This window comes from Gossypium raimondii, chromosome 13 (genome assembly GCF_025698545.1).
Source record: "Gossypium raimondii isolate GPD5lz chromosome 13, ASM2569854v1, whole genome shotgun sequence".
NCBI lineage: Eukaryota > Viridiplantae > Streptophyta > Magnoliopsida > Malvales > Malvaceae > Gossypium > Gossypium raimondii.
This window is the reverse complement of record NC_068577.1, coordinates 11,271,290-11,295,644: the sequence shown is the minus strand read 5'-3', so window position 1 is coordinate 11,295,644 and position 24,355 is coordinate 11,271,290. Positions and strand designations below refer to the sequence as shown.

General features: G+C 32.3%; 2 protein-coding genes and 1 non-coding gene across 7 annotated transcripts; 2 read left to right on the top strand and 1 right to left on the bottom strand.

Annotated features, from left to right (window-relative positions):
* Window positions 1-5,292: 5,292 nt before the first annotated feature.
* Window positions 5,293-6,692, top strand: LOC105784092 (persulfide dioxygenase ETHE1 homolog, mitochondrial; the record flags this gene model as incomplete). Its single annotated transcript, XR_008192998.1, has 5 exons — window positions 5,293-5,316; window positions 5,425-5,484; window positions 5,564-5,617; window positions 6,027-6,051; window positions 6,181-6,692. It is a non-coding gene; the product is annotated as a persulfide dioxygenase ETHE1 homolog, mitochondrial (transcript).
* Window positions 6,693-12,108: 5,416 nt separating this feature from the next.
* Window positions 12,109-16,404, top strand: LOC105783864 (pentatricopeptide repeat-containing protein At2g02750). Of its 5 annotated transcripts, XM_052626802.1 has the most exons (4): window positions 12,109-14,738; window positions 14,995-15,442; window positions 15,662-15,762; window positions 15,850-16,404. In XM_052626802.1, exon 1 carries the CDS (start codon window positions 12,316-12,318, stop codon window positions 14,170-14,172), a length of 1,857 nt encoding a protein of 618 aa, XP_052482762.1. In that variant the 5' UTR covers window positions 12,109-12,315; the 3' UTR covers window positions 14,173-14,738; window positions 14,995-15,442; window positions 15,662-15,762; window positions 15,850-16,404. The 5 variants fall into 5 exon arrangements, with proteins under 5 accessions (XP_052482762.1, XP_052482761.1, XP_052482760.1 ...); XM_052626801.1 differs by having other exon boundaries at window positions 15,662-16,404; XM_052626800.1 differs by having other exon boundaries at window positions 14,995-15,762.
* LOC105783865 (SNF1-related protein kinase regulatory subunit gamma-1-like) lies at window positions 14,324-16,523 on the bottom strand. The gene is made up of 5 exons (XM_012609554.2): window positions 16,355-16,523; window positions 15,820-16,262; window positions 15,288-15,554; window positions 15,023-15,195; window positions 14,324-14,747 (listed from the first exon to the last, which is right to left on the bottom strand). The coding sequence occupies exons 1-5, from the start codon at window positions 16,521-16,523 to the stop codon at window positions 14,471-14,473; spliced, it is 1,329 nt and encodes a 442-aa protein (XP_012465008.1). The 3' UTR covers window positions 14,324-14,470.
* Window positions 16,524-24,355: the final 7,832 nt, after the last annotated feature.

The following is a 24,355-nucleotide window of genomic DNA, read 5'->3' as shown; positions in this document are numbered from 1 at the left end:
TATTTCAAAACACCAAATACCAAGCCATGCTTACCATTCAAATGGCACAAAACACCAACTCACCAAATAGGGTCAACATGATATAACCAAGCTTGCAAATTTAACAAGAACTTTAAATTTAACAAGTTTAAAACCCTATATACATGCCACAAACTAAAAACCCAAATAAAAAACTACCAAAACAGAAACTTGATAGTGTGAGCCTTGAAGTTGATCTGCTCTACCAGTTCCACAAAACGTTAACTACAGAAAACAAGAACAAATAGAGTAAGCTTAAATAGCTTAGTAAGTTCATAGATGAAATTCAAATCAACTTAGCTCAATTAACAATATAAAAACTAATATAGCTTAGATTAATTTAACCTGACAGTCATGTACAAGAATTCACATGATTAGTACAAGATTAGTTCCTCAAATAATTCATGCTCATTAACGGTTTAACCAAAACCTTCATATACATAACATAGACATTTCATTTCATCAATACCAAATAAAATGTTCAAACATGATATTACTTTAATAAAAACTTTTTAATAGATAATCATTGAAAATAACAAGTCATTTTGAGATTAATCATAATTTTCATAGCATGATGAACTATAGCATCATGAATTGGATACACGGGTTTCCCCAAAACACACTAGAGAGCATTGAAATGCTAACAGAGGAACCGAAGTGCAAATAGAGGCACCGAAGCGCGATCTCGTACAAGCGCACATTCTAACCCTATTGGCATGCCAATCATATCCTAATCATTTACTATGTTCAAACGGGTATTTAGCTGAATTATTAACATTATAAATTAGAGGCACTTCAACAATATCTGTACACATGCTATAAATCAATTACGTTAATTTCAATATTAATTAACCATATTATTCACCAACTACCGAATAACTATTTCTCACCTGCACTTAATTGTAAACATTTTATAATTTCAATTTACTATCAAAATTTAACCTGAAGACAATTTAACCAAATCATAATATCACAAGTTATAAATATATATATATTCATATATACTATGAACTTACCTAGGATATTCTATCGGTTGACTTGTAGGGACTAATCCACAATTTTTCTTTTTCTCGGTATTACGAGGTCTCGATACCTCATTTTTCGAACCCACTTGACTTTAAGGACAAACCACTTATACTTAGCTCTTTGTTCAATTAGAAAAAGTTTATCAAATCAAAATTCAATGTAAACTTTATTTGACTTGTATGAAATAAATAATAAATACAGACTAGATAGTCAGATTTCTGATCCTGACACCACTATTTTTGACATCACTAAAAAGGGTTGTTACATCTATTTTCTAGGAGTTACCCGCTCTGATGCTCAAGAGAAAATAATGCCCTAATTGGACTTGATAGACAACATATTAGTCTTTCAATCGGTTTGCTCGTTTCTGATTAGAGTAAAGACATGCTTATGTTCATTTACTAATAAAAACTATTTTTTCGTATTACAATCCAACCACGTAATACCGCTTAATATTTGTTAAACATTAGATAACCAGTGAGTCAATATTTGCTTCCATTTTGCTTTGCGTGCAAAAACTTTGAGGATAATATACAAATGATTTTAATGTAATTAATGGATATTATTAAACCAAATTGCTCGAAAAATACAAGTATATAAAACAAATATACTACAATTAGGACACCAGATCCAATATCTACTAGGTTTTCGAGACCTACAAAAACATAAAAACTTACTTGAAAATATTAACTAGTAGAAACCGACAAGTAAGATCATATCCACAGAGACATGTGATAACTTTATTTATTTAATAAACAATAAAAATAAAATAAGGGGGTTTAAAATTAAAAACAAAAGTTAATTAAAACAAAGTAAAGATATCGTAAAATAAAATAAAAGAAAATCAACGAGGGAAAAGCTCTAGCCAAAGGTGAAATCTCCATTTGATTCATAGATTCAATCATTGACGTAAAGATAACTTCAATGCCTTTAATAAATTAGTTCTAGTTGTTGACTCAACTTCAGGTAACCAATCACTCTTTACTTGTTCGATAATTAAGAGACAACTCGTTTGAAATTACTTACTGACAACGTTAACAACAGGAGAGACCTAATTTTAACCAACAAACTTACCTCAGCGAGGTTTATTTAAGCTAAACCACGCATCCACACCACATAATTGTAAACTATGATATAAACAAGTTATGCAATTTGTCACTCGTATTAGAATGAATTAAACAATCACAAATTTAATTATTTTAATTGACAAGGCAACCATTCTAAGTTATCAAATCTTGGTCAATATTTAATAAACCTAAGTAATTGTAATTATAACGAAGATACATGAATACCAAATAACAAAGAAGAATTAAAGTGTAAATTAAGTATCATGAATTTATTAAATCAAATTTCGATTTACCTTTAACCGAAAATCGAAAATAAAAATCCATAAAATAACAAAAACAAAATAAAACTAAAAGTTTCTATGAATAAGTTTAAGTATCTCCAAATTTTAACCTAATAATATCTACTTGAGTAAAAATATAATAACATGGAGATAATGCAAAAGTGCCCTTAATTAAATGAAGCGAAATTTTCAAGATATCTTGACAATTTTATTTAAACTTTCAAGTCATTTTAGGTGCCTTTCTAACAATTTTGGGCTTGAGTCGTGAAATAACTTTAGTTAGATTTTTCAATTCCTTCAAATCAATATATTATTGTCCCAAAACAGATGTTTATAGCTTAAGTTATAGCTAAAATACTAAAATTATCTTGTGTGAAATTCCAATATGTAAAACTTACCAAAAGTAAACTTTAAGTTTTTTTCTAATTATTCCTAAATTAATAATAAATAAAATATAATTATGAATAATATAGTTAATAATATAAATAGCATAATTCAAGATAAAAAAATATCAGAAATAATTAAAAATTACGCAGATAACAGACTCAAAACTTTAAGCTTAAGTAAAAAAAAAAAAAGTTCTGCCATCCTTGAAAATTCTTTCTTCCCTTTTCTCTTATTCGAATTCCAATTTCAAAATATTTATAATTCATCTTCTTTTTTTCTCTTATTCTCATTCCCCCATGCTCGCTTTGAAAAAGAAAAGAAAAAGGTGTCAACATTGTTCATATTCCCTGGTATATCCATCATTCCGTCCTTAATGGTCTTTGCAAAAAAAGAAAATGTAAATTAGCTTTGAACCAATAAAAGCACAAGATGTTGCAACTGTTCTTCATTATTTGAATTAAGGGAGCACTATCTGTTCTCATAAACAACATAATAAAGTCAAAATAGTTTGCAACACATATTGAGTGTCAATGTTATTTTTAGACTAGTCCATAATTTTCAGTGAAATATCAATAAATAATCTAAGGGTATGCTTACTATTATTTCTAAAGTTTACTTTTAAGACAAGAGCATTCTTAATAAGTTGTTTTTGAGAAAAAAGTACTTCTACCAAACCAAAAATTGGTCCAAAATCACTTTTTTCAGAAACTAAGAGCATGTTTGGTTGGGTGTATTGGATTAGCCAATACACCCCTAATCTATATTGCACCGATTACCTGTTTGGTTGGTCAGATTGCCCTAATACGGGCCTATTACGCAGCGCACCGATTCCCCCATTTTCCCTTATGCAGCGCGGATTTGTAATCCCTTCCAAAAGAAATGATTAGCTAATCGGTCCTCTTTTACCCTCCAAGCCGTTGCAGCATCTTCTTCTTTTTTTCATTTTTCTTTCCATTTCCTTCCAACCTTCTCCCTCCTTTTCATGCTTCTATCCTGACCAACCCTTTAACAAACCCTAACAACCCTCAACAAGGCCTTCAATTACTGAATCATCTGAGGTAACAGAGTAATGAGAGTAGCAGACAATGGTTCCCAAGCACGCTTTTCCTTCTTCTATTCCTTTGATTTCAATTAAATTTCTTTATATATACCATGAATTTAATAATCTGTCTTGAAATATTGTTTCTTTATTTTTGTTTTTTTGGGGAAAAAATGGATTTGCCTTTCATTTCATTCCATTTCGGCCTGAAATCTAAAAATATGATAAAATTTTTGGTTTTTTAGGTTATATTTACATGTAATTTCAATGTTAACCAGTTTTGTGTTTAAATTTCATCTTTGAAATGTTACACTTTCAATCGATCAACTGTACATAGGATTTGATTAATGAAGCTAATAGTTGTGAATTAACGAAAGGGAAAGATTTTAATGCCAGATTTCCATCATGGATCTTTTTAAACAATTCGGGAGAATATAGCTATGATGTTGCAGTGATTTACATATTGCTGGCTTATTATGAATTCTTTGTTTTGTTTTTTTTTTCTGAAGAAAAGCTCGTTATGAATTCTAAAAGATGAAAAAGAAAATAGAGTTACAGATGTGAGTATACTGTGTAGGTAACCATGATCAGCATTCTAATGGTTTTGTTATTTAATTGGTAATTTGGTTTTGTTGTTTTGATTACACTCTAACTTCCAATGTGGTTTAACGGGCATTATTGAATGATGACCATTAGGTCTCTTCGCATACTATCTTCTATAATATGGTAACAATTGCGAGTTCGTGCTACTCCCGGTCATACAATGGGTTGTGTTACCTATGTCACGGAGATGGACTGATCAACCTCACCAAGGATGGCTTTCATAGGAGATGCTCTGTTGATAAGGGGATGTGGGAGGATGATTTTCGGTATAATTTCTTGAAAATGTTATTGCGACTAATCGCAAAAAAATGGAACAATTAATATTAATGTCATTAATACAAAAGAAGCGATCTAAATTAAAATGTTAAGCATGTAAACCAATCTTGGCTTTTCTTATGCATTTTAAAATTTTGTATGTCCCCATGTGATGTTTGGATTAGGAATGTATATTTATCCGTGATATTTGTCCTGGAAGGATTCTTGAACCAATAATTGATTGTTTTGCATTTAATTTGCATGCCCTATTTGTATTTCAAACAATAGGACCGATGCGTAGATATCTAACTCTTGGTTACCTATTTGTCTAGTCTTCTACTTATTGGTGCTTACCTTGTTAATGTGGTTGCACATAAAGTGTTTGTCATTCACAAGCCTCATGGTAAACTAATCAGTAATTAAATCATCCTTGAAGTAAAAGTTTGAACTATCAGGGCTATACTTTTTGCAAAGGATTTTCAGTCGTGAGTACATAAATGCTGGTCTTATATGCTGGCAATTTCTTTCCATCTGGATGTCATTGTCTAATTTTGTTATACTTAAGTTTTTAAGATAATTTTCTCTAATGCTCCCACATTCAGTAGCCATTCAGTAACTCTACAAGTCAGTGCATTCACAGGTAAAGACAGGGAACTTTTTATGGTCCCATTCTTTGAGTTCTCAAAATTTTATTGTAATTGTCAAAATTTGAATAAAAATTATGGACTTATTTGTTTCATGGATCCAGATTTTTACATTACCGAAAGAGACATTGCTATATCCAGCTCATGACTACAAAGGATTCTCAGTAAGATATAAAACTTTATTCCTATCATTTCTTACATATATAAATGATTGCTTGATTTTATAAACCTCATTGATTATAGGTAACCACTGTGGGAGAGGAGATGCTATATAATCCACGCTTGACAAAGGATAAGGTATTCTTTCTGGAACCATCCATCTTCCCTTTTCTTTGGAAAATGGCTTGGTACTTTTGACAAATAGAAAATTAAGAGTGCCTATTTTCATTTCAGTGATAAGAAAGGGTTTCCTTTTGTCCATGAAGTCTTTTATGATCTTGAACTCATATAAGCTGCATATAACTTCTGTAATTAAAATTACATATGCATTGAACATTTCTTGCTGAGCATTGGTTTGATTCTCTTGTATGGGACTATTCCAATGAACATCGCCATGTTAAAACAGGAAATCATGAAAAAGCATGACATCTCAATACCTTCACGCATTTGATTGAAGATTACTCTTTATTATGATCATGGAATACTAGTTTCAATTTGTCCTATCAATATGTCTGATTATCTTATTTGTTGAATACCCTTTTTGCAGGAGACTTTCAAAAACATCATGGAAAGTAAGTTGATGCTCAATATATCCAGTCTATAAAGATTATAAAAAAAAGAAAAAAGAAAAAGAAAAAGCATCCTTGGGTTTTTTCGGATCGCCTGTTCTAATTTCTCCTCTGTTTTTGTTGGTGCAACAGATCTTAACTTGGCATAACCTAAGATGATTGATGTTGCAGCGCCAGCAAATATGGTTTGTGGGTTGCAAGATTTGGAACCTAAAGCCAACTGAGGCTTTGCTGGATCATCCATAAGTGTGCATAGATTTTAGTTGTATTATAATTCTGGATCTTAATATCACTGGATATGCTAAATAAAATGGCTAGAGAAGCCACGTGATTGCAAGGAATCCATAAATTATATATATACTATATCATATTGTAATCATGTAATATTGTCGTCTTTCTATCTGCATAGAAATAATCTTTACGTTGTAATCATGCTAAATAACATCGGAAACTGATTTGTCTTTGATTCTTTACATTGCAGAAATAATCTTTATAGTGGGGTGGGGTTTAGAGGGTTGGAAAAAGAAGAAAGATTTGAGTTTGAGGTGGAGGTGGAGGTGGAGGTGTTAGAGCAGAACTTAGATCTTTACCACAAATTTTGACAAATGGAAAATACATTATTATTTTGAATACATATTAGTAATTACAAACACGATTTGTTTGCTTGATAACATATAGATCTTTTTTTTCATAGTTTACCATGGTTGCTTTATGTCTATATGATTGTTCATAGAAAATTTTTTTGGAAGAAGCCTATGCATGACATTTGTTTAATCCATGTTTTCTTAGCAAGTATCTACATTATTAATCTATATTATATAGTATTATATATTATGATTTTATTAAATTCATATAAGAATATTTAATATTAAGAATTTTATTAAATTATATATTTTATTAAATTATATTTAATAATAATTATGTTAAATTATATTTTATAGTATTATATATTATGATTTTAGAAAATTCATATAAGAATATTTAATATTAAGAATTTTATTAAATTATATATTTTATTAAATTATATTTAATAATATTATGTTAAAATATATTTTATAGTATCATATATTATTATTTTAGTAAATTCAGATAAAAATATTGATTATTAAGAATTTTATTAAATTATATATTTTAATTAAAATATATTTAATAATAATTATGTTTAAATATGATTAAATTATTTATTATTGATAATAATAATCTTATTAAAATTTAAATAACAATAACAATAATTATTTACCAAAATAAATTTATGCTAAGGGTATTCTAGTCATTTTAGTTTTTTCCATTATGCTATTACACCTCTATTCCATTCAACCAAACACAAGATTACTATTACGCCTCTATTCCATTACATTCAACCAAACAGTTGATTTGCTATTACACCTCTATTCCATTACACCTCTATTCTATTACACCTCTAACCCAATACACCTCTAATCCAATACAGCGAACCAAACGTGCCGTAAAAGTTTTAGCTTCTCTCCAAAAGTGATTTTTCTCAAAAACACTTTTGAAAAGCATTTCTAAACTAGACCTAAGTCTGATAATCTTACATTCTCTCCAACAATATTCTTACTATATAACTAAGACATTTGCTAATTAGCCGGCCAACTTTCTTCCATGATCTCACGTATTTCTCGTGATCTTTAAAATTAGCTTTGATGAGCTAAAGAAAAGAAAAAAAAATTGCAAGGGATGCATGTGATGTAAAAAATTGCTTGATATTAAAATTAATGGTAAATTACACCAACGGTCACTCAACTTTGGGGTAGTTGGCAAAATAGTCACTCAGGTTTCAATTCAGTCACTCAACTTTTGAAAAATAACAAAATAGTCACCACTAACCATTTTCCGTTACAGACATAACGAAGCTACCATTTTCCGTTACAAACTTAACAAAATGCCATTTTTCATCCCCCTATCATTGCTCTCCCATCCCTTGACTCCAAATGTACAAGTCAACTTTCGACTCAAAATTTGTGTGTACACTATTCTATATTAGTGCTTTGATATGTGGGCATTACTTTAGTCACTTGTAAAGCAATGCACTTCTATCTTATGATCTTGTTCCTTTTTGTTTTTATCTAAATTGATCTCAAAGGTCTATAGAGATCCAATCAACTTATCATATGCATAACATCAATGTTTTTTTTTGCTTCTTTTATGACTTTTACCTTGATACCGATTCTTTTAGGTAAGGATTGAAGAACCTTTCAAACCATCTTTGAATTTAAGTACTCATCTCCAAGAGCAAAAATATAATTAGATAAATCACAAAGTTTGACATAATACTCGTCAATTGTCTCATTCTCCTACATCTTCAAGGTTTAGAACTTAGTAGTGAGATTTGCAGTTTCAGTTGCTTCATAGTATTAGTGTCTTATTAAGTTGTTTCAAGAATATTGTAGACTTCCTTGACAATAATAGATTTGGAGATTCTCTTGAGCTATTGAGCATCTACACCATAGAAAATTGCATAAAGAACTTTCGGATTAGCATTGACAAGTTTTTCCTCTTTAGTAGTCCAAGTCAACTCTAACTTAGGTGACTTGACTCTAGAGACTTCAAAGAATGGACGCTCCCATCCAATAAGATCGAATTTCTGGGCTTTTTCATCAGTTGACTTGATGAAAGCCATCGTCCTAGCGTGAAAGTAAGCATAGTTAACACTATCGAGCATAGGGAAATGAGACATTGATAAACCTTCCATTGCAAACAAATATCAACACCAGAAAATTCACTAAATGTGTCAAGTGGTAGGCTCTAATACCAATTGAAAAATCTAAAACAATATTTGTAGGCAAAACTGAGCAATGCTAGAGGTAGTGCCAACTGCTTTAGGCACTAGTGATGAAAAAAATCAATAAAACAAAGAAAACTCAATATGTTTATGCAATTCGTTTTCCCTACGTCAGTGGGGCCTTGCCTAAAGAGATAATTTACTATCTTAGTAACTCGTACAACAAATGATTACAATCTCTAACATTCACCCTATTAAACTTTTCACTTTTGCACCTAAGATCTAGACAATAAGACAAAACCAAGTTACACATTTGATTTTGCACTTAGGCTCTGTTTGTTTATTGAAAATGTTTTTCAAAAATTATTTCTAGAAAATGACTTACTTTTCTAGAAAAGCTAATAATTTTTATGTTTGGATGAATCTGTAAAATATTTTCATTATTTGGCAAATTTCTTGAAAATATTTCATAAAAGTTGTTTTCAATGAAGAAAACATATATTTGAGATTTTATTATCTTTTATTGTTTAGTTGAGTTTATTTCATAAAGCTTATTTATATTTTAATTAATTATGTTTTAGTTTTAATTAATCTTAATTTACTTAATCAAGCTTAAAAATTAATTTCGTACATTAGGGATAAATTTATATTCAATTAAGTTGAAAGTGGTAAATATTTATTTTGAATATTATTTGGATGAGTAAGTTGAAAAATGATTTAATTTGATAAAATTGAAGTAAGGACCAAATTGTAAAATTTTAAAATTTCAAATTATAAGGGTCTGAGTAGTGAAATCTAAAACATTGATGTAGTAACTAAATTATATGATTATGAAACATGAAAATTTGGAAAGTTGGGTATAAAATAGTGAACTTTGAAACTATAGGGGCTAAATTGTAAAGATTTCAAAACTTTAGTTTTAAGACTAATTTACGTTATTTAAGAATATACAATTATGAAAAATAGAATATGAATGTCTAACTGTTCAAAAATCAAGGACTAATTTTTGGAATTTTGACAATTTTAGTTGTAAGGAATAAATTATAAAATTTGAAAATTTTAGAAAAGGGATTGCTTTGCAAAATTCTACAAAACGAGGTTTAGAACTAAACGTAAAATAAGAAAATTTTTTGAGGAATTAAATTGTAGAATATTGAAAATTTGGATTTTAGGGATTAAGTCGTAAAAAAATATAGAATTAGAATATAAGGGACTATTTTCTTCGACAGTGAATAGAGTTTCCCTTTTGTTACTCTGAAAGCTTCCCCTTTTTGTTTCTTCAATAGTGAAGACAGTAAACAAAACCTTATCAATTTAGAAAATGTCTTACGGAAAAAGATTTGGTAAAACATTTTCCTTAAAAAAACCTTGATTTTACCCTTTTTTGGAGAATGGTTTCTTTTGGAATTCATTTTCCACCAAACAAATACCATAAAACAATGAAAATATTTTACATGCAAACAAACGGATCCTTAATATTCTCACAAGAAATGTTCCTCAATGAATAAATGCTCTCAAATCAAAACATTAACTATAGAAGCCTCCTCAACTTCTAAGGAACTGAAACTTGCTATATACTATATCGTTTACAATTAATCTTTCTCATAAAACATGATAATCAACATGAAGAATATCTTCAATAAGCTTAGGACAAGTCTTCAAAATAAACTTTCAAGTTTACCTGAATTGATCCAGTCTCTTCAAAGTTGGGAAGTCATTCTCCATGATTCAATCTTCAAAATGTGTTGTAATTAGGGGTGAGCAAAACTCGATTCGACTCGAAAAAATTGAAAAAAATTCGAATTTCGAGTTAAACGAATCGAGTTATTCGAGTTAATCGAGTTATTCGAATCAACTCGAATTTTTTTTTCGAATTTCGAGTTCGAATCGAGTTGAGTTTTCGAATTCGAATAATTCGAATATTAAACTATAATGTTTTACATTTTTACCCCAAACTCCCAAATCTTTTTACTTTTCCTTCAAAACTTTTACTCCTTCCCACTTTCCTCCCAAAACTTTTACTCCCCTCCCCTCCCAACCCCCCAATCTATCCAAAATTCATTTCCCACCAAAATTTTACTCTCCCATTTACTTTTTCTCAAAATTTTACTCCCCAAAACCCTCAAAACCTTTTATTTTTCCCCAAAATTTTTACTCCCTCTCACTTTTTCCCTAAAACTTTTATTCCCTTCTCCTCTCACCTCCCATCTATCCCAAACCCTCCTCCCTCCAATTTTTTTAATATTTTCCCTCCAAAATTTTACTCCCCCTATTTACTTTCCCTCAAACTTTTATTCCCTAAAACTTTTTATTTTTCCTCTAAACTTTTACTTCTCACCCTTTACTCTCAAATAAAAAATCAAAATTATCCCCAAAAAAATCACTAAACATACATAGTAATAATTTTATTTATATCTACTATTTATATTATTAAATTAAATTTCATATTTTATATTATTTATATTATTGAATTGTTTAGTCATATTGAATATTTATATTAAAATTGAATTATTAATTATTCCATAAAATATTCGTGTTAAAGTTTTATATTGGTATCAATTTCACATTTTATTTTTAAAATAAATTTTGTTAAAAATCATATTTTACATTTAATATATTTTTAATTCCAAAATACACAATGACAAGAATCAAGATAATTGAAACAACTAAGCAAGCAAAAAGCTAACCAAGATAATAAAAATTAATAAATAAATTATGAGGTGATAAAAGTTAATAAAAATTTTGATTAAGGTGGACAAATTTTATTACGATGGGTGACAATGGTTACAAGAACCCAAAATTATTTTTTAAAATTTAACTCGAACAAATATATTCGATTCGATTCGATTCGATTCGAATTCCATCTCACTCGACTCGATTTGAGAAAAATTCAAATAAAGTTAGGATGATAAAATGAGATTCGAAAACTCGATTAACTCGAAAATTTTCGATTCGATTCGATCGAATGCTCACCCCTAGTTGTAATAAATGATTGTGATATCATAGATAAACTTACAATCAACTAAAATATCGCAAAAATAAAAACTAAATAAATTTATTACCAAAATTTATCAACACAAAATATTATAAACTTATCCAAAAAAACAAAAATTCAGAATCCAAAAAATTTATTACCAAAATTTATAGTTTATGAATTGAACTGCCTCGATACAAACTATAACCCCAATATAGTCGTTCTTTTATGAATGCAAGGAAGAGGACGTATACACGTGGGTGGGTCGTCAGGTCATATATCCCCAAATAAATCTAAGGGTAAAGGCTAGGGTTCTAAAGGAGAAGATGGAACCAAGGTACCATTATTTAACATAATTATTTTGAATTTATAAGTATTTTAAACTGTAAATTAGAAGAGACCGGAATGGACAAACGGTAATCCAACCTGATTTCGGAAAATCTACTTTTCGATCATTATTTAAATATGATATTTTCATCCTTCACTTCAAATAATAGGTGATTCTTTGTTTTCTCTCTCTTCTTTTTCCTTCTTTCTTTGCTATAATCCCATGAAACAGCAAATAATAAAACTGGTGAGAAATGGATTGTACAAAGAAGCACTCCATCTATACGGTGAAGACCTCATTGCATCATTGCTTCCCAACAAATTCACATTCCCTCCACTCTTCAAAGCTTGTGCCAAGCTCAACTCACCAATTCAAGGCCAAATCCTCCACACCCATCTCATCAAGACTGGGTTTTCCCATGACATCTATGCTGCCACTGCTCTCACGGATATGTACATGAAATTGCACCGCTTTGAATGTGCCCTCAAGGTGTTCTATGAAATGCCTGACGGAAACTTGGCTTCCTTAAACACGATCATTTCCGGGTTTTGGAGAAACGGATATTGTAATGAAGCGCTTATATTGTTTAAGGAGATTTGTTTTGGATTGTGGAGGCCTAATTCACTCACTATAGCTACCGTCTTGCCAGCTTGTCAAAGTCTTGAACTTGGTATGCAAGTTCATACTTTGGCCATTAAGTTGGGAGTTGAGTTGGACGTTTACGTGGCAACTTCGTTGCTGACTATGTATTCTAACCGTGGAGAAATAGTTTTAGCCATTAACATGTTTGTAGAGATGACTGATAAGAATGTTGTCAGCTATAATGCTTTTCTTTCAGGGCTTCTGCAAAATGGGGTTCCACTTATGGTATTGCAGGTGTTTAAGAACATGATGGGAAATTGTCAAGTAGGACAACCCAATTGTGTTACTTTCATTTCTATTATATCTGCATGTGCAAGTCTTTTGTACCTACAGTTTGGCAGACAGGTTCATGGGGTTCTTATGAAAATTGAGACACAGTTTGATACTATGGTTGGAACTGCACTTGTTGATATGTATTCAAAATGTCGGGCTTGGCAATGGGGCTATGATGTTTTCAAGGAGATGAAAGGAAGCAGGAACTTGGTAACTTGGAATTCAATGATAGCAGGGTTGATGTTAAACAATCAAAGTGAGATGGCTGTTGCACTGTTCGAGGAGGTAAAATTTGAAGGAATGAAACCTGATTCAGCAACATGGAATTCAATGATAAGGGGGTTTTCGCAGTTGGGGAAAGGATTTGAAGCTTTTAAGTATTTTGAGAAGATGCAGTCTGCTGGTGTAGAACTGAGTTTAAAATGCATTACTAGTCTTTTGCCAGCTTGTTCAATCTTGTGTGCTTTAAAGCAGGGAAAAGAGATCCATGGTCTTGCTATAAGAAGTGGTATTAGTAACGAGGAGTTCATGGCTACAGCACTCATTGACATGTATATGAACTGTGGGTATTCCTCTTGTGCGCGTAAAATCTTTGATCAGTTTGAGTCAAAGCCTGATGATCCGGCATTCTGGAATGCAATGATTTCCGGTTATGGAAGAAATGGAGAGAATGGATCAGCATTTGAAATTTTTGATTTGATGCGGGAGGAAAAAGTAAAGCCAAATTCAGCAACTTTCATTGGTGTTATATCTTCATGTAGTCACACTGGACAAGTTGACAGAGGATTACAAGTTTTCAGAATGATGAATAAAGTTTGTAACTTGAGCCCAAATCTTGAGCATTTTGGTTGCATGGTTGATCTTTTGGGTCGATGCGGCAAACTAGAGGAAGCCAAAGATCTAATACAAGAACTTCCAGACCCTCCCGCTGCAATTTTTGCTTCTCTGCTTGGTGCTTGTAAGTGTCACTTAAATTATGAGCTAGGAGAAGAAATAGCTATGAAGCTTTCAGAGTTGGAGCCAGAGACTCCAGAACCTTTTGTGATACTGTCCAGCATATACGCTGCAGTAGGAAGGTGGGGAGATGTGGAAAGAATAAGACTAATGATAGATGACAGAGGATTGAGAAAATTCCCCGGATTTAGTTCAATATCCGTGACATGAGAAGGAACTTTTTATAGCATCCGAAATTTTTTTTCGCTCTACCATATTCAAACTTTTCATCTTCTTGGTATATTCCAGGTTACTGGGAAAAAAGTTTCACCACTCAGTATTTGCCTCTCTGGACCTAACTTTTGGTCTATTTAAGCTCATGGAAGGAAAGCAGTAAATTTCATTGGATTTGGTTCATTTGAAATTACATGTAGAGGAACTGCTTAGATTAGATGGCAAGAAATTGTAAACTAAATCAAATTCAATTGCATGTCTGGCATCTTCTTGGGTTGTGACTACAAGAGACAGTTCACTTATTCAACATTTCTTTCACTGAAAACCCAAAATAGTTATCGAAAAAGTTTGGGGGCTCAAATATGAAGCAAGAGATCACATCTCTAAGGGTAATTACACCTGTAACTTCATTCTCATCCACTATATAGATTCTGTGCACCCTTTTGGTGGCAAGGCACTGGATCACACTACCAAGAGTTGAATCTACCTTGCATGTTATTGGTGTGGTGACTCTCCCAATTTCTTGGCCGGTTGAGACAACAGTACTAATGAAATCCTCCACGGTGAGCTGCCTGTAATTAAGAATCAAGTAGATAAAAGCATTGTTAAACCACCCTTGGTTGCATGGAACACTGTTTGCTAAAATAGTAGATATAAGTTTTGGAGAGGCAGACTAGGTAAGCATCTTCAGTAGTGACCTAACTCGGAATCATCGAATTTTCCCATGGCTCTGTTTGCTAATTATCACTTGTTAGTAAATAGTAGTTTTCCTATGGTAATTTAAAATTTCAACATTAAATTTGAGATAATGCTATGCAGGTTAAAAGCTGCATGTCTTTCACTGTACCTGAAATTGGAGAAAAGTTCGGGTTTGAGCAGCAAGTGTCTTATGTCTCTTATGCTTACATTCCCAACAATCTTTTTGCTCGGCCCCTCTACAACCGGAAGACCCCCAACATGGTTGTCTCTCATTCTTTTGAAAGCTTCAAGAACCAGGTCATCATTTTGGATGCTAATAACCTGACAAAGAAGATAAGTAATTGAAGTTTAGTGTTGAAATTAGCTTGAAAAAAAATATTTACTAGTTACTTGAAGTGACAGTAAAGTTTCACCTCATTAGAGGACATGAAAGGGAGTCCCATATCCGAAATAGGCCGTGCAGCAATACAATCAAACCAGTCCCTCCCTTTGCATCCTTCCAGACCTCCAACAACCGCGGATTGAGTAATGTAGTTTTGGAGTTCGGGATTTCCTGGCTCAATTACAGGTACATTTCTTAGTCTATATTTTGAGAGTAGCAGTAGGACACTCAACATGGAACTGTCTGTTGCAACCGGAATAAAAGGAGCCCACCTGTATGATTTAACTATTGACTTCACCTGAAAAACATAAATCACATGTTTCATGATGGCATTAAAGAGGACTGGATCTTCATTCTGGTCTCTAGTTTTGTTTCACTACGTTCAATCAGAATATCTTATGACAGGGCATTTAGGGTTAAGATTATTACTTGTAGTGAAAGAAAGCCAAGGATTTAAAGATAAACAAAGATGGCCTACTTGACCTCCTGAGCCAGTAAAACTGAATGTATGGTAAAGTGAACCCAACTCTTTGAATATATAAGTAGCATTGCACTAAGCTTACAGTGGTTGACTTGAAGGGTTCTTCTTGAAGGATAACTTTGTAAAATTCTTTGCCCAAGTTGTCAGCAGCAGCTGGAGCATCCCCTCCTGATGCTTGATCAGCTGCAACACCACCAGCTACAGCGGCTCCTACTGCAGCAACAGTTAGTCCAGCAACTGCAGCTGGACCTGTCACACCGACTGCTAATGCTCCAAGAGCACCAACAGCTCCAGCACCTAAACCAACAGCTGTAGCTGTGCTGGCTGATAAAGCAACAGCAGCAACCTCTGCAGTCTCTAGTACCCAGAGAACTATTGCTGAGTAATCTATGATCCCCAAGTACCTCTCCCTCCAGTTCATGCTAGTGGCTGCATCTGGGTTTATCACAGGTGCAGACAAAATGTTGCATTCTGATAGAACCTTAACAGCATCGGCAACTGTTGTGTCTGCTTGAATTTCAATCACTAGAAAAAAAAATTTGTTGCCACACATTAGACATTGAGGCATTTCCATTACTCACACGAAGTACATCAACTTAAAATTGCTTAAGCTGCACCTTTGCCAGCAGGAACTTGCGGGAAAGATGAAACAGGGATTCTTGCAAAAGCGGTTGTTAAAGTCTCTTGCAATGGTTGTGGTAATTTCTTCCTGGAATTTACTTTCTCAAAGTAAGCTTCACAGCTTGAAAGTGCTGAACTTTCCCTGGTTTGTTGTGCTTGTGCCATCTCTACAGTCAATATGTAGCATAAGTTGGTAACTACCCCAATTTATAAAACCACAAGCTAATCCTAGTAAGGTTCTAAAATGGGAATATACCATATGCAAAGTAGACTAATTATCGAAAACACTATCTTGATTTTTCTTTCAAATGAGTGGAGACTCAAACCTCTGATTTTGCGCCTCCAAAGGAAAGGTCATCAATCAATCACCACAAGGTTTGGCCATGTTCATTTTATTTTTTAAACTTGAGTTAAAAAAAAACCATGTATTTTTCAAAAAATGTGATCAAAACTCTCAAACGAAAAACAAATCCAATTAAACCCTCAATTAAATTCTTTATGCAGATGCATCAGCAATGATTTTTGACATGGCATGGTCATGCCAAAAAAGAAGAAAAAATTTTCGTTCTCATATTAATTTTGTAGCATATTTTTTAAAGCTATTCAGGCTACCCCTTTAACGTTTTAGAACCCATGTATCTACATTATTTTTTCTTCTCCAATCATGATAAAGGAAAATAACTAATGACATGATTCGATTAACATCAAAACTCCAAATTCCCTTTAAAACAAATCAAAACTCCAAATGGTTGGATTAACATCATTTTTTTCTTTCTCCAAATGGTTCGACCTCTGCCATCTCAATCACTTGAATTAAAATAATCAATTTACAACTCCACATGGTTCGATTAACATCAAAACAATTTTTTGTTTTTTGAAAAAAAATTCCTGTAATTTGCATTTGGAAATCAATACATGAAACCTAACAGGGATAGGATTAGGAGAAACAACTGTAAAACATAAGCAGAAATTTGCAGAGATAATAACAGAAGAAAAGTAGCTACATATAAAAAGAAAATCCCAAGGAATTGAGATGAAATACCTGCAGAAAAATTGTTGAGTAAATTAGGGATCGTGATTCAGTTTGCAGGGCAAAAGCAGTTTCATTTCATTTGTCCGTAGGAGAGAATGTTATTAGAAAGTTTACGGTTTATGCATGGGGGACTTGTTAATGCCACGTGTAGCCATTTCACAACATTGCATGCCACCTGTTGTTTGAAATAGTCCGATGAGCGAAACAATTAAGCTTTTTAACTGATTTGAAATAGTCCGATGAGCAAAACAATTATGCTTTTAACTGAAGCAGGCTGCAAGCCTTGTGTGGAATTCAACTTGTTTCTACAATTTCACGCACCGCGAATAAAAATCTACGACAAATGCACATAGATAATTTTATAAAAGTTAATTGATTAAATAGGATTCATTTAATTTATTTGAATTGATTCTATTTGTGAAATATATGGAGAAACTCATCTACTTGAAGTTTTAGTGACTTAATGAGATACTTCAATAAAATTAGAGTTACCATGGCTAATGTAAATCTTAAAAAATAAGATTGTGTAGAGTTTAAATCCCTTAGTACTCTCATCTTATTGATAGGTATTATCTTTGCCGTTTATGTAATTCAATCTATACCGTTGGATCTGAGGGAGCTCAACTATAAATAGAGGCCTTTACCCTCATTTGTATTCATCCCATTGTACTACATTCAAAGCTGTTGAATATAATTGAGAGCAATTACCCCAACACTTGGTGTGCTATTATTTTCTTGTGGCTTTACTTTTCAATTCAAGTCCCTTTGTCTTTTCTTGTTGCTTCCACTTTATTTCAATACCTTAGAGAAATTCCTTTGCGAATTCACATTTTCGAGAGTAAAGTTGACTTAGATGGATTTGAAATAAATAAATCGCCTAAGGTCGCGCAATTTGCCAGACTAAAGTTCTAGCCCCGTGATAGTTGGTATCCGAGCCAAGGTTCAAAGTCCCCGATTGAGATGACGAAAGGAGTAAACAAGTAGATTGAGCCTAGGGAGACTTGTGGTAGGGGTAAAAAAACTAGCAGCTCGAGGGATATATTGTTAGCTTTGGAAGATAGGGTTGCCAAACTTGCACTACACCAAAACAGGTTTTTAGCGGCGTTTTTTTTGGCCTTTAGCGGCGCTTTTTAGCGCCACTAAAGGCATTTGCGGCGCTTCCACAAGTGCCGCAAAAAATGCCGCTAACGACAACGTCGCTAACGTTTGCAGCGTTTACAGAAATAAACGCCGCTAAAGGTCATGTTCTTTAGCGGCGCTTAAAAACAAAACGCCGCTAAAGAACCCATAAACGCCGCTAAAGAACATGATCTTTAGCGGCGCTTTTATCACAAACGACGCTAAAGAACATGATCTTCAGCGACGCTTTTATCACAAACGCCGCTAAAAGTACGATTCTTTAGCGGCATTTATGGAAAAACGCCACTAATTTTGGCAAATTTGTATCATCCGATTTTTCATCCATATACAATCCTTCTTGTAACATAAAATCCAACCAAAAACGACAAATTTAAATGATACTTCAAATTCAATGAAAGATATATGATATAAATTGATAACTGAATTATATAATTCAAAATGTTCTTACAATAATATTAAAATTAACAATGTTAAAAATATTCTTACAATAACTAAAGCACACTAAAATGTTTACACAATCATCTCCCACAAACAGGTGCAGCAGTAACAACAAGAAAAAAAGAAGAAGAAAAATACACAAATCCAGAAACAACAGTTTTTGACAATCACTTTTTTAGGAGTAATACCAAAAAAAAAAAACCCCAAGTTTCAACAAAAATGACACATTACTTAGAAGTCTCTTTTGCTTTGTCTTCAGTTTCAAATCTTAACTGCAAATAGAAGAATAGAAATGCATTTCAGATTCATCATATTTGTTCACATGACAAATCAAAACCCAATGTTCACAACTTAAACTACACAAAATACCAGCAAATGCTGCAAGCAACAGACTAGATCAGCCTGAATGTCCTTCTCTTGCAACAGGGTTTCCAGAATGTGCTGTCAAGGGTAGGAGAAGAGAAAAGCATTGAATAGATTCAACCTTTTTAAAAGTTAAAGGCTAAACTGCCACTTTTACCAGAATATTTTTCTCTCTTTTCACAAAATAAATAACTTAGAGAACATTTTTCTGCATCAGCTCTGCCGCAGCAATACAAGTCGCAGACCTTCAATATTTACAAAAAGGAGTTAAAATATGAAAAATAAAATATAACCATTTGCAAATAGGAAGTAAGGAAGTGAGAGAACCAAATCTTTCAATCTTTCCCAGAATTCAAATCTTTCAATAACATGACAACAGAAGAAGACAACCAAATCTAATTCAAAAGAGAACTCCACATAAGCCGACCTAACCTTTCAATCCTTCCCAGAATTCCTCATCTTTAGAGTAAATATTTCGGGAAAAGTTTACATACTTGAGAAATAGAAAAACAAAATTATGCACCCAAAAAAATTGAAAAAACATTATAAGAAAACAAAGAATAAAGTGGATACAATTAGGATTCACCAAGAGATTTCACATCGATTGCTCGGATAAATGAAAATCGCTAATTTGGCAATCAGTTCCTCCACCTTCTACCACCGCAATGTACAATAATTTTCTTTTCCATTTCAAATTTCTCAGAACCAAAAAACCATTACCATTTCCATAATCGCAAACCCTCAACTATTACCATAGAAAACTTCTTGAATCGCTAAAGAATATCCAAAAAAGATGGAAATGTAATGAAATGGAAAGTAAATTTTCAACAACAATAATAATAAAAGCTTACCTCTGAAATTTTTATGGCTTCTATGAGCTTACGCAACTCATTCTGGAACTTTAGTTCTCCATCGCTAGTCTTTTCTTTTCTTTTCTTTTTCAAACCACATTCACAAAAGAAATCATTCAATGTTAAAAATAAACTCAATTTATGTCATTAATCCTCAGACTATGCATAAATTGCAAATTTAATTTAGCTACTTTTAAAATTTTGAATTCCAAAAACATATGTTAAATTATAGAAACTAAAATAAAACTAAAATATAAAACTAAAAATAATCAAATGAAGCACTAAAAATTACAATACCAAATTATAATACAAAACAAAATCCATAAATTAGATATGATACAAAGATTAATAGCGAATTTAACCATAAAACAATTACAATACCATGTCAAAATTCATAACAATTACAAGCAATCACATGTCTTTGGTACATTCCAACTAAATTTCCAAATCCATAAATTTAATGAACATTTCTACCAATGTTCCACTTCATTTCACCATTGAATATTCCATTTCCCATTTCATATTTATATAAAAATACTGATTTTTCACATATATTCATTTTAATATTCAAGAACATCAATCAATTCAAATCAATCCAAATACATCTCACTATCACAATTTGTCTCACCTTATGTTTTTACCATGCACACATAGTTCTATATATAGCAATTTACAAGTAGTACGAATTATAGAAACACAAACCGTAAACTCTGAGATATTCATCAATCATTTTGTCTTTTCCGTTCTTTTTCAAGGAATTCGGGTTGACGTTAGCTATGAAATAAAATAAAAAAGGTATTTCATCAATACACAACCATTTTCATATTAAATTTCTATTTTATACAACTTTTGCATTTTATTCAATTTACTTCCTAAAACCGGGACTAACATAACTTTCAAATTTAACCTCCAATTTTTATACTAATTTCACTCTAGGCCTAATTTAACTTCCTATTTCTCATTTCTACCATAAATTTCTAAATTTTTGGAATTTAGTCCCTATTGCACAAAATCGTAAATTGATTTTACAATTTAGTCCTTCTTCAATACTAAACTTAAAATCTAACAAATTGGTCCCTATAATTTCAACTATTCAATAATGGTAACATCTTCAAACTTTAACAGTATCCAAAAAATATGACATGGGTAAGCTAGCTTGATTTATCGAGATTTTGAAAATATAAAAATTACAAGAAAATGACTAAGTTGAACATACTAATTGAAGCTTGAAACTTTGGAAAACTTAAGGTCGTTCATCCTCCCCCATTTATTCTTGGTTTCAAAATTGTGAAATGTAAAAAGAAAGAATGCTTTCTTGTTCATTCCACCAACCTATATCTTTTCTTTAATTAAATTTTTTTCATTTTATAATATAATTAACTATTATTTTAATAATATAAAATACATTCTACTTAATTAATCAACCATCTATATACATATTCTAGGTATATTTTCCATTTAAGACCTTCACAATAAGTTCTAATTATAAATCCTTAACAAATCACACTTTTATCACTTATGCGATTTAGTCCCTGAACCTTAATCAAGCACTAATTCAACAAAATTACTCAATTGAAATGGGGTTCTGAGGCCACACTTTCCTATACCACTGACTTTCGGGTCATTACGCTATCACCCATATTGCATTTCTTTTACTCGGTGATGTTGGTAAACTAAGCATGAAATCTATGGTAAGTCATTCCCATTTGCATTCTAGACTATAGATAGGTTGAAGCAACCCAGTGGGAACTTGATGCTCAGCTTTTACTTGCTGATATGTTAGGCACTTAGTGACATACTCCACAATTTATCTTTTCATTTCGGGCCACCTATATTGATACGGGGGTTGCGCGCAGACCAAGATCGAGTTGCCAAGTCACGGGAAACTCCTACGAAAAACCCTAAACAATCAGATCTGAAATGAAACAGAAAATTAAAAGATTAGAATTTTGAATTTCCAGATCTGAAATAAAATCCCCAAAACAGTAAAGAATCAAATTGAGAATAGAAATAAGTGTTAATAAGAATTCTTGAAACCCTAGAGGAGATTGCGATTCTGCCCAATTGAACACCAAGATAGTTTTCCCCAAATTTCAACAATCTAATTTCACCCAAAAAGAGTATGGAAGAACTCTAGAAATTGGGGATTTTTGGGTTGATTCCTTAAGATAGGAAAAGGTTGCAAACACAATAAGAATAGAAAATAAATTAGATAAAGATTCAGTACAAGCAGAAATAAAGAAAGAATTGACAGCAAGAAATTAAAAGATAAGTCCTAAGAAGCCTTGAAATCCTGAAAGATCTCACAACTCCCTTCAAACGACTATAATCTCCCCTCCAAAGAATATCAATGGCAAGAAGAAGGCTGAAAATGGCTCCCACAATCAAAAGATTGTTAAAACAACTTCTAAAGAAAACTCAAGAGAGAATTCTTGGAGAAAAACTCAAAGAGAATTCCGCACTTAAACAAATCTGATATTTTTGATATATTTGAGAAGTTGTTTACAAGGTGGCTAGCCATGCCTTTAAATAGGCCTTATAACTAGTCCTAATCTAATTAGAAAACTAAAATAAAAAAAATCCTAATTATTTTAATATGGAAATTCAGCCAAGGGTCTTTATTTGGGACTCTGGGACTGGATATTTACATAAAAATTAAACTAAGTAAAAATAAATAAATAAATAAATAAAAATAAAAATAAAACTTTACAACTTGGGCCACTTTGACAATTTGGCCTGATTTTCAACTAAGTATGGGTGGATTTCTTGGTTGGGCTTGGAATCTTCTTATTGGGCCTTGCCTTCAAGAATTTGGGTTGGGTCTCTGTGACTCGTATCATTCCCCCCTTCCTCAAAAAGATTCGTCCTCGAATCTGAAAAATCAAATGGGGACAAGTCAGCCACATTGAAAGATGGACATGTTTTAAAGCATTCAATCCTCTCAAATTGTTTCCACAAACCATGAATAAATCGCGAGTAATAAATCAAATGGTAAACGTAATCGTCACAAGTAGGTATTTGAAAAGGTTCACACGGTTCACAGAGTTGCACAATCATACCATGCATTAATTGACGGACTATAGATTCACTCACACATGCATCATAAAAATTATCAAAAACAATAATCTTTTTATCAACCATCAAAACAGATAGATCACCAATAAATAAAATAGGACAGTCAAGCATGTTTCGATCTAAGTGTTTTACAAAAATTAAATCATCAACATGATTTTTGTCACTATCCGAGGAGTACAAAGGTGTTTCAAAAGTTTCAAGCATCTTACCTTTATAATGAGAAGAATAAGGGTCGATTTTACCTTTTCCATTTAATACAAACCTTCGCTCATCGGGGGCATAGTGTAGTCGAAACTCCGTTGTTGAGTTAACCTTTGTCAAATGCAACTCAAACTTCATGTATAACCACAGAAACTTTTCGACATCCTTCTTCATATGTGGCCAATGGAAGTGTTCTATCCCACGTAAAGGTGGTAAACCTTTAGGGGACTCACTAAAAATATCCATAAAATCCTGCAAAAGACATTGAAACACACTAGGCAAATATCCATTAATGTTAGGTAGAGATAAATAGTTTTGCCTAAACCTCACAAGGATACAAGGCTGTTTATTGAGTAGGGCTCTCCGCACATCTTTTTTTGTTGCAATCAATTTTTTCTCTCTAGTTTTGCCACTTGCGGATTCACTCACCTTTGGGCCATTTAAATTTTGACTTTTTTCACTACTAGCCTCTTTTCTCTCTGTCTTTTTTATTTTTCCTTTCTCCTCACCCCTCACAAAATTTCATCATTTTTAATTGATCTTTATATACATCATTGGGATTTAAAGGAGCAAGAGTGAATTTTCGCCTTTAAACACAAGAGAGTATCTATTGAGCTTGCCTTGGTGTGTAACATCACGATCAAATTGCCAAGGCCGTCCAAGGAGCAAGTGTGCCACATGCATTGGGACCACATCACACCATACCTCATCCTCGTAATTCCCGAGCTTAAAAGTGATCAAGGACTGTTTTGTAACCTTAACTTCGAGCATTCATTAAGCCATTGAAGGTGATACGGCTTAGGGTGCTCGATACAAGGTAACTTTAAGGAATCCACCAAATAACGCTAACTACATTTGAACAACTCCACTATCAATCATAAGTGAACATAAGTTAC

Bases quoted from the DNA above. Each gene is read 5' to 3' on its own strand.
- LOC105783864 (XM_052626802.1), top strand. From the start codon at position 12,316: ATGAAACAGCAAATAATAAAACTGGTGAGAAATGGATTGTACAAAGAA.
- LOC105783865 (XM_012609554.2), bottom strand. From the start codon at position 16,523: ATGGCACAAGCACAACAAACCAGGGAAAGTTCAGCACTTTCAAGCTGT. The intron at 15,555-15,819 runs GTAAGCTTAGTG...TATGTTTTTCAG, and splicing joins AACCCTTCAAGTCAACCACT to GTGAAGTCAATAGTTAAATC. The intron at 14,748-15,022 runs GTACAGTGAAAG...TCTTAATTACAG, and splicing joins GAACTTTTCTCCAATTTCAG to GCAGCTCACCGTGGAGGATT.